General features: G+C 45.9%; 2 protein-coding genes, 1 long non-coding RNA gene and 1 pseudogene across 3 annotated transcripts; 1 reads left to right on the top strand and 3 right to left on the bottom strand.

The window, feature by feature from the left end:
• Positions 1-1,008: 1,008 nt before the first annotated feature.
• LOC117187266 (myosin regulatory light chain sqh) lies at positions 1,009-2,659 on the bottom strand. Its single transcript, XM_033389599.1, has 3 exons — positions 2,547-2,659; positions 1,306-1,782; positions 1,009-1,244 (listed from the first exon to the last, which is right to left on the bottom strand). Exons 2-3 carry the CDS (start codon positions 1,723-1,725, stop codon positions 1,140-1,142), a joined length of 525 nt encoding a protein of 174 aa, XP_033245490.1. The 5' UTR covers positions 1,726-1,782; positions 2,547-2,659; the 3' UTR covers positions 1,009-1,139.
• A 121-nt stretch (positions 2,660-2,780) lies between these two features.
• Positions 2,781-6,471, top strand: LOC117187268. The gene is made up of 2 exons (XR_004472011.1): positions 2,781-2,960; positions 3,612-6,471. It is a non-coding gene; the product is annotated as an uncharacterized LOC117187268 (long non-coding RNA).
• LOC108154848 lies at positions 3,186-5,031 on the bottom strand (annotated as a pseudogene).
• LOC108154845 (zinc finger CCCH domain-containing protein 14) lies at positions 6,305-10,193 on the bottom strand. The gene is made up of 5 exons (XM_017285262.2): positions 9,982-10,193; positions 9,698-9,923; positions 7,310-9,631; positions 6,977-7,246; positions 6,305-6,910 (listed from the first exon to the last, which is right to left on the bottom strand). Exons 1-5 carry the CDS (start codon positions 10,021-10,023, stop codon positions 6,684-6,686), a joined length of 3,087 nt encoding a protein of 1,028 aa, XP_017140751.1. The 5' UTR covers positions 10,024-10,193; the 3' UTR covers positions 6,305-6,683.
• Positions 10,194-10,332: the final 139 nt, after the last annotated feature.

Genomic DNA, 10,332 nt, shown 5'->3' with positions numbered 1-10,332 from the left:
GCTCAAAGACTATAAGAGCTAGAGCAACGATGTTTTGGATCCAGACTTCTGTGATATTTCACTGCTACAAAAATATTTCAAAACTTCGCCCCGCCCACTTCCGCCCCCACAAAGGACGAAAGTCTGTGGCATCCACAATTTTAAAGATATGAGAAAACCAAAAACGTAGAATTGTAGAGAATGACCATATCTTTAAGACTGCGTATTGGATTGGATCGTATTATTATTATAGCCAGCATCAAGAAAACAATTTCATTTTTTTTCGCCCTGTCTCTCTCTAACACACACGTAGCATAGCCGGCTTTGCTTAGAGTAAAACATTAGCGCCTAAATCTCAGAGACTATAAAAGCTAGAGCAACCAAATTTGGTATCCACACTCCTAATATATCGGACCGAGACGAGTTTGTTTCAAAATTTCGCCACACCCCCTTCCGCCCCCGCAAAGGATGAAAATCTGGGGATATTCACAAATCTCAGAGACTATTAAGGCTAGAGTAACAAAATTTGGTATCCGCACTCCTGTTAGATCTTACTATAAAACGTGTATCTCAAAATTTGGCCCACCCCCTTCCGCCCACACAAAGGACGAAAATCTGTTGCATCCACAATATTGCACATTCGAGAAAACTAAAAACGCAGAATCATAGATAATGACCATATCTATCAGATTGCTGAATCTGGATCAGATCAGATCATTTTTATAGCCAATAGGAACAAATCAATTTGCAGTGGCTGCGCAGCGCCCGACGTCACGCTCAGACTGATTTTCTGTCTCTCTCGCACGCACTCTTTGTCGTGTCGTTCAATATTAGCGGCGTCTGCCGGAGGAGAGCCATACTGACTAAGTATCGGGTATAACTGTAGAGTTGCGGTGTCCGCAGCAACTCACAACGTTCCCCCTCGTTTTGTTTTGTTTTTTGTTGTTTAATTTAAATGCACAGGAGTGCATCGAAGGAATCGAAGGACACCACGAGCGCGAGAACAAACAAAAACAAAAAAAAAGGAAATAAAGTTAAATGAAACTCTTAATGGATTTGGATAATTGTGGACAGGCTCCATGCTAGAGTGGAGAAGTGGAGTGGAGTGGATTGGAGAGGCAGCTTGGGTGCACGCCGCTTGGCTGTTGGCGTATCTGGATTTACTGCTCATCCTTGTCCTTGGCACCGTGCTTGAGTATGCGCGTGAACTCGAGGTAATCGAACAGCCCATTCTTGATCGGCGCCTCCCGATACATCTCGTCCACCTGTGGGAGAACCATAGATTAAAATGACACGATTATACAGAGAGGGGAGCAGGGTACATACATCTTCGTCTGTGAATCGATCGCCCATTGTGGTGAGCAGCTCGCGTAGCCTATCCTCGGGCAGAACACCCATGTTCTCCTCGTCGAAGCAGCCAAAGGCATTCTTGATCACATCCTCGGGATCGGTGCCCTGCAGCCGTTCACCGAACAGAGTGAGGAACATGGTGAAGTTGATCGGTCCGGGTGCCTCGTTCATCATCCCATCCAAGTAGTCATCGGTGGGGTTCTTGCCCAGCGAGGCAAGCATATCGTGCAGATCCTCCTTCTCCACGAAGCCATCGCGATTCTGGTCGATCATGTTGAAGGCCTCCTTGAATTCGGCGATCTGGGCCTGATCGAACATTGCAAAGACATTGGAGGTGGCGCGCTGGGCGCGCTTTTTGGTGGTGGCACGGCGACCGGCGGTTTTGCGTGATGACATCGTTGTTGGTGGAGTGGATCTCTCTCTGTGTGTGATGCGGTGATGTGTGGCGTGGACCTAACCGAGTCAGAGGAGATTCCATTAATGTGGAGTGAATATATTATGTGTGTGTGTGTATTTGTGTGCGGGTTTTATTGCTATATATAGACATATTGCAGCCCGACAAATTCCGATGAAGCTGATTTTTCGTCGTCGTGCTCTCCCAAACTGTGTCAACACTCACTCAAACACACATACCCTGAAAATATCATACCCTGAGTCACTTGAAACGACATTACTGCAAAATCATCAGAAAGTGGCATGTCCAAGCCAATGATCTATATGATTTTTGATACGCTTCTTTCGATGCGTTACAAATATTCTGTCAACATAATAATACTGTTTTCCGCAAGGGTATTTCAAGCAACAACAAATATGGCTCAATGAAAACATTCTCAAGCACACACTCACACTTCCACACAGACTGCATCCACAGTTCAATTAAATGCCTAAAAAAGGCACAAAAACAGACAGCAGCTGAAGCCGTCGCCAAGATCTGCCTCTTGGGGGCTGACTTGTTGGCGTTTTTGGGGCCACTTGAAAATTTGTTCAAAATGGCAGAGAGCACCATCTGATCAGCAAAGCTTTTTTATCAATTTCGATGTAAAAGCCCACACATACATATGCAAAGAGGCATGACAAATTATTGTTTTCTTTTGAGACACGGCCTCTGCCGACTCTGACTCATACACACGCCCTTTTCGGGGGGAGAGTAGCGCGTAGCACCCTTTGTGTGGCTGTCGTTTCGCGGTTTATTGCCTTTATTTTTGGTTAATACTCACAGCTGCTATCCTGTCTGGTTTTGACCTGCACTCTTTCGTTCTGCCTTTTTTGTTTGTTGCGGACTTGGGGGCTTCAGAGGTGCGAACTGCTGCTTACCGTGGGGCTGTTTTGGTTCAATTTTCACCTTTCTTTGGCTGGCGTCTTTTTTTATGAAAAAAATTCTACACTTTACACGGTTACTACAGATTTGCTACATAACGGAAGGAAAAAGAGGGTGTGGACAATGCGCAAAAGGCTCAGAAAATGCAACGCATGCCAGGTGAAATCCACCCTACTTGCCCAATATACCTTGTTTTCGCCGGTTGTCCATACCCCTTTTTATAGCCCATTCAAATTACGACTAATTTTTTCGTCGCAGGGGAGAGCACTTATCGACTAAAGTGTGCGCCAAAGTGGAATTTTAAAAAACCTTCGTGTGGATGTTTCTATAGCCTTTGTTCTTAAATATACCTTTAAAAATACACTTTTCGACGTCAAAATACCTGAAAGTATATTATACACCGTAAGGGCTCGCGCACACTATAGCTGAAAGCGGAGCTGAAAGCGGAGCTGAAAGCGGAGCTGAAAGCGGAGCTGAAAGCGGAGCTGAAAGCGGAGCTGAAAGCGGAGCTGAAATCGGAGCACATAGCTGATTTATAAGCTCTGAAAAAACAAACACACTGCACCGGTGCAAGTGCGCACATTGCAGACTGAGCTGAGCTGAAAGCTGAAAAGGCTCGCTGAAATCAGCTCAGCTTAGTTTGATCGATCAAGCATGTTTGTTTTTTCAGCAAGCTGATTGCTGATTTTGTTCAAGTGTATTGGTTCATAAGTGATCGAAAATGGGCCGCGAAACATTGTTAAGCGAAATTATGGTTAACCCAGCGCTGGGGAATAAGCGGGATTATTAAAAATATTTGAATAATAGTTTTATTTCTATAATATCTGGAAGGCGATAAATTGGGCAAAAAAGTTTTATTATTTGTTGTCCAATTTGTTTCTACTTTTCTTTTTTTTGAAATTTTGGAAATACAAGAAATTTGATTAATCGACAAGAATACCTACTCTTTTTTTGATGGATCCAGTTGGCTTTCCCGCTTGGTTTTCTGTGATTTTCACCACTTCCAGCGCTTTCGGCTCTGGCGATTGCCAGGACAGTTTCTGTTGTTGCAAGGGGTTTCGGTACCTGGAGGACTTTCATCAGGTGAGTATATTTTTCAAGTCGGAGAATGAATTCTTTAAGTAATTCTAATTAGCTTTCATATTTTTCGCCAATATTTGTCCTCTCGTTGTTTCCCAGGTCTTTGTTTGTTCTTCCTTTAGTTTCAAAGAAGCACTTCCATTACCTGCAACGCTTATAGTCTAGTCCTGGCCTCGACTGGTCCTGGTAACATACGTCTGGGAGTTCTTCTTTTCGGCCACCTCTTCTGCCCACAGTTTATTGAAATAATCCTCCAGTTTGTCCACCACATTGTCGATAAGATCTGTGGGGTTTTTGGTGGATGGAATCCTCACTCGAAGCCACGCCATCGCAGAGATTCAAGGATCCAACATCGCTAGGACACACATCCGACGACTCACTGCAGTCCACGGGGCAGTAATGGTCCTCGTCCTCTGGTGCCATATCTGCTTCATACGGCCACTTGGGCTTGGGCTGCGGTTGCTCATCCTCCAAGCAACACCACTTTACCTTGTACGAGTCCTGGCCGCATTTCCCGTACTGCTCTGCCGTCAGCTGATCGCTATTGCTCTCACAGATGAGAAAGCGACCATTACACTCATTGCAGCGCGGCAGGTCACACAGACTACTGGACTTGTGCAGATGATAGCCATCCTTGGGGGTGAGCTTCTTCGGCACCACCTGCTTGGAGCAGCCACGGCAGGTGCACAGTGGGACCTCGATCGGGCTACAGCGGTCCCTCATGCGATTATAGAGCGCCCTGTAGATCATATCAATCTGCTCCGCGTAGAACTTGTGCGCCCAAAAGAAGGCCGACTGATAGTTGTCAAATAGCTTGGACGTCTCTTTGGCGGCTTTTATCCATGCCCGCTCCTGTCTGCGTATGGCCATGGCATCCACAATCGGATTACTGAGCGACACCGGTGGCTTCCCGCGGAAGAATGCCTTAAATGCACGCTTGATGATCGAATACGACAACACAGCCTCCACGCTTTCCATCCCGCACGTGATGCGCAGAGCCTGCAGCATTTCATCTCGATTGAGACGCGATTCTGGGGCCGCATTCGGGTTCCACTGTGTCCGCAGCCTTTCGTGGTACACAAAAGCCCGCCTGATAATGGCCTTGGCCTGGCAGCTCTTCGTTGTGTTGATGCCACAGATCAGCATTATGTGTGCGAGGCTCGTGGCAATGTCCTCCAAGTTGTCGTCGAACAGCTGACGGGAATTCAACTTCTGTTTGCAATTGCAATTGCAGCAGCAGTTGCCTGTGGAATCCTGCAGTTCCGTGGTTTCCTCGTATTTATCCATTTTTGGAAAATACAATTTTGATTCAAACTTGACAAATTTTGTTACTATTCTCGAATGGAAATGCTTTGTGCATATAATGATTGATTGATGTAATGATAGCCATAAGTGATGTTCCAAAACTTGTTCTCATAGGGTATAGCGTTTCATAGCGTATTATACGTTTTTTTAACGGAAGGAATCACAATTTTCTTTAAATAAAAAAACCTCAGTTTAGACCTTCATTAATTAAATATTTTGTTATAATGAAAAGAAAAGCTTTTAAAAAATGAGCCAATCCTATAGAATCTTATTAATTTTCGATTGATTTTTTAAAAATCGCTAAATAAATCAAATGAATTTGTTGATGTAAATTCACTTGATATTGTTGATCGTCAATATGACAATCGTATGCTGAACTATAAATGGATATGCCATCGTTTCATGTAACAATAACAAAATTTCGCCGCAATCTGTACTTGAACAAATTGAGCTGCGAAGAAGTGCAGTTTGTACGTGTTCCTTTGTTTCTAAATATAATATTGATACGAATATTTATTTACAACTAAACAATCAAAATAATCTAACAGTAGATTATTTCAAGGGTCAGGTCAAAGATATTTTAATGACGGTCGCCTGTGTTATCATGCATATGCCGTCCCATTTTACCAAGTGCAGGCTTCAGTGATAATGCCATAAGTATCTCAAACTGTGTATCTACAAATGCATCCAGCTGTCCGATGCATAATTGTTAATGTCAGCGGTGCAGATTACATATTTAGGTAGCTAGGAAATCTTAACCGTTTATGGCTAGCCAAAATCATACGATTTTTTACTTTAATAAAAATCGTACACTCGCAATGGAACAGTCGAATGAAAATATATTGCTGTGCCAAAACTTATGGATCCATAAGGAGCTGTACATGTAGTTTCACATATTCCAAATTGTATCTTATATTTAAACCATTGACTCGATCTGAAGCAGGTTCTTGCTCCCAAATGCTCCCATTGCTCACACATAACGCGGCACATTGATGATCGAATGCTGCAAAAGAGCATGCCAGAAAAAAGTATAACAACATACATTGCGTGTGCATGATGCTAGAGTCGAATTTCGCAGATAGTGCATTTTTGTTGTCGTTAATAGACTGCTTTCAAATTTAAAAATCCCGCCCACCGCTTGAGCATTCCTTTAGCTTCTTTCCCATTCCAAAAACTGGCTTAGAAATATTTATTTGCAAACCAAATTAGATTAGATCCATTCCATGTTCCCTACATATTTTGGAGATCGGCACCCAAAGAAACGCAATTTAATTTTCCAATTTATAGCAACTATTGCTAATTTAATTCGCAGACCTTTGCATGACGTGTAGATTATGATTGTATGCAAGAAACAGATCCTATTGAACGATTGTTTGTCGTGATAGAGTTAGATAGCAGCTGATGTCTAATATAAAATGTGTGCAAATCAAATGCATAAATGAAATGAAATGGTTGTTACACAGATCTCTGTGTAGTGTATAAGAACTCCCAGCTCCTAAATCCAATAGATACAATAGAAAAAAGGTTTTGGTGTATAGTTATGGATATAGCGGGGATCTGACATAGCAGGGAGCCGGGAGCCAAGAGCAGGGAGTAGTGGATAAAATGACATTAGCTAAATATTGTTAAAACTTATGGGGTGTATGTTCGCTCAGCCCATCGAGGCGACCCATTTGAACTTGCTCTGCATCTCTGGATGATAGAAGACGCACTCCAGCTTATTGACGCAATTCTTGCCAAATCGGCATGGCTTTGGATGATAGAAGGTGCAACCCACCTTGGTGCAATTGGGATAGTATTTGCACATCGTGGTTGCTGTGGTGGCCGTCATGGGGGCCGATATTGATTTATAGTTCTGCACCGGTATAACATGGGAGGCTATCGAAGGAAGAGATACAGAAATAATGAGTGGGGAGATCATAAATAATTCAATGCTGCACTTACATAGAGGCGGAGCCGTTAGCTGCACATGGCTAAGATCCCGCTGGCCGCTGTGTGCGTAATTGCAGTCAATGCTCATGCACGACATATCGTACATGCACTTGGGATGCGAGTACATGCATTTGTCGGCAAACTTGCAATTGGGAAAAGACTTGCACGGCGCTGTCGGATGGTAGTACTCGCAGAATTGTTTTGTGCAGCTCGGATGATACTTACAACGCTCTTTGGGCTTGCTGACCTTCATCACGGCCGAGTCCACGCTGACGGCACTTACTGCGGAAACAATAAGAGTTGAAGTAATGCGATCATTTGTATCTTGTTTGTGACTTCACTTACATGCCGGCAAATTGTCATATTTTCTATCATCTAGATTCCGTAGTGGTACCTTGCGCCTTTCCAACGATGATTCACGCTCGTGACTGCCCGACCGACGCTTCCTTTGGGCAGGCGGTGCCTGTGACTTTTCCTCGGACCTCAAAGTAAAGCGAATGGGAGTGTGTTTGTTTTTTGGTGACGCAGGAACGATTACGAACACCGGTGCCGTCAATGGTTCCACACTTGAATTTTCATTTTCAGATTTTTCTTTGCTGACAGCTCGCCTCTCCAGTCTGGGCAAGGCTTGAAGGCCAGTGGCCGGCAGTGGTGGCGTGTTAGAGCGCTCTTCAGTGGCAGCCTTTGCTCTTTTTTCCTTGTGACCATTGGCCGAAGCCAATGAACTGCCGCTCGGGAGTCGCTTGTGTGGCAACTGCGACTTCTTTGGCGGCAATGCACCGTGCGATTCATCATCCTCGTCCGTATCATTCTTGATGATGATCTTTTTGATTTCCTGTTGCTTCCTGATCACCTCATTGCGCTTCAGACTTCGTGTGATTTGATGATGAGATGGGCTCGAAGTGGGCGATGGGGTGATGGAGGAGGAGGCAGCAGCTGTGGCAGCAGTTGGTTCCGCACTGGAAGAGGTCACTTGTTGTGGCGTTGTGGCTACAGGCGAGGATGAGCGTTTCGCCGAGATACTCCGCTTGCGATAAGGGTCCCGGTCCCTGCTGCCTGACGTTGAGGTTTCCTCACCATTCAGGGTCACCACAAATTGAGTTTCGGGCCCTCTAGAGCTGGGCCTCGGCTCCGTCGATCGAATGTGCAAGTCTATATTTTCCACGTGATTCAACAACTGGGGCACATACGGTTCATAGTCTTCGGCCACTAGACTGGGGCCATACTCTTCCTCGACCAGCTTCAGCTTCGTCTCGGCATGACTGTCGTTGTAGCGTCGGGCAACGGCGGAGGAGAGTTGTTTGCCTGCCGTGTCCCCCCGTTGCATTACATTGACCACCAACTCCCGAGTGCTGCGCCTGAACAGCTCCGGGGTGGGTGCACTTCGCTTGGCACGGTCTCGCGATCGATCGCGATCCCCCTTTTCTGGGGCCTTTCGTTTGCCTAACGATGTGCTGCTGACTAATTCCACCTCCTCAATATCTTTCTTTATCGAAGGCGCCGACGACTTGGCAAGAATCGTGGACCTCTGGGCATCGGCCACAGCTCTCATGAGCAGATTCTTGCAAGCTTGTCTTTTCGGGGAGACCTGGGGCCTGGGCTTGATCTTGATGACCGAGCTGACAGGCTTGTCCGCCATATCTTCATCATCCGAGGGCTCTGGCGGCTTGTGGACTGCCAAAATGACACGCGATCCAATGCGTTGCTTTGCCTTGGGTGTCTCTGGGCTGGGTGAACGTCGCTGGCGATGGGCACGATTCGATTCTCTGAGATTGTCGCGGCTGGAGCGACGTTCCCTTGACCTCTCCCGCTGGCTGCGCTCCTTGGGGGGCTGCGCCTCCGAGGCCTCCATGCGTCTTCGATGTGCGGGGACATATAGCTCTTTTTGGCCGCGCTGAGGGCGCTCTATTGGCGGCTGTGCGATCTGTTTGGAGCCCAGACGGTCGTGAACCGAACGTCGTTCAGAGCGCTCTTCCTTGGGCTTATCTTTTTCCTTCTCAATCTCTACGTCCATCTCCACCGCCTGGCGTGCTTCATTTTCCGTCTCGGCACGCTGCTCCGGAGGAGTTTTCTCTCGCCTCTTGAAAACAATAGGACTTTTGGTTTTGCGTGCGGGAGGTACCTCTTCTTGTATGTCTTCAACGGGGGACTGCTGGATCTCCGGCTCCTCCTTCTGTTCGTTTATGTTCAAGAGATCCTCGTCGCCGTCTTCCTCCACATCACTGTCGGCCTCTATTTCGCCTATCTGGCGCAAATGCTTCTTGGCCGCATGGATTTTCTTTTGAATCTCAGCCAGCTCTGCCAGATCCTTCTGCCGATTGACTCCGCTGGTGGCTGTTGGGCTTATCTCTGAGATCGGGGGCACATCTGTGTCACCTGTTTCTTTTTCGCTTTCGACTGACTTGCGTTTCTTTTTGTTTACGATCTCATCCTTGGCATTGAGGTCGATGTCCAGGGATTTTTTTGCTTTCTCCAGCAGCTCCTCCGCAAAGGCATCGGTTATGGAGCTAATGACGGGCATGGCATCGGCAGAGCCAGACTGTCCATCTGGCATTTCATCGCCCGACCTCCTTTGCAACCGTTTGTCCTTCTTCGAGTGTTTCTTGTCCTTTTCCTTCGATTTGGGACAAGCCTCGAGCTGACGAGACCTGCGCTTTTTGCTGGAAGCTGGCAAGTAGATCAGGTTCGATTAGATTGTGGCCCACTGTGGATAAAGAAAACCACAAAACTCACCACTTGCTGTGGGCAATGTGACTTCCTGCAGCTTCTGGAGAACTTCGTGCAGCCAGGTGACAAACAGATCCGTCTGGTCGCCCAGAAAGAGATTTAGTTCGGCGGCCATTTGCTGTTTGGTGCGTTTGTTGGCTACCATCACCATCACATAGTCCGGCAGTTCGTCATCTATAAAGCCGGATGAGCCGCCCGTGCCCAGTTCCAGCAGCTTCGCCTTGACGGCACTCTAAATTGTTTTTTCTTAGATTACGAAGTTCATTGATTTTCCGCAAAAAGAGACTTACGCGCATCTTCAGGCCGATTTCGCTGCCCAGGTTGCACTCCATGCTGAGAGTTTTCGCACTATCTATTTCGAACGACAATTACTGTGCACATTTATTGCTATTTGTTTCGCGTACCAAATGGTTTTTATTACATGAGAATTAGAAAATATCACCTAAAAATAATTATCGCGAATAAGTTAACTAGAGATGAGCAATGTCGGTACTATCGTAGTCTATCGTTTGAATTCCAGACCATTTTTAATCGAAGTCAGTATTTAAGTATATCACAGCATATTACACCAATTCCATTCAAGATCTATCTGTTAAGATTCTAAAATGGAAGGAATTACCGTTATTAAACTTGAGGTTTTC

Source organism: Drosophila miranda, chromosome 2, assembly GCF_003369915.1.
Source record: "Drosophila miranda strain MSH22 chromosome 2, D.miranda_PacBio2.1, whole genome shotgun sequence".
Classification (NCBI taxonomy): Eukaryota; Metazoa; Arthropoda; class Insecta; order Diptera; family Drosophilidae; genus Drosophila; species Drosophila miranda.
Note: the sequence above shows the minus strand (reverse complement) of the source record. Positions and strands in the feature narration are given on the sequence as shown.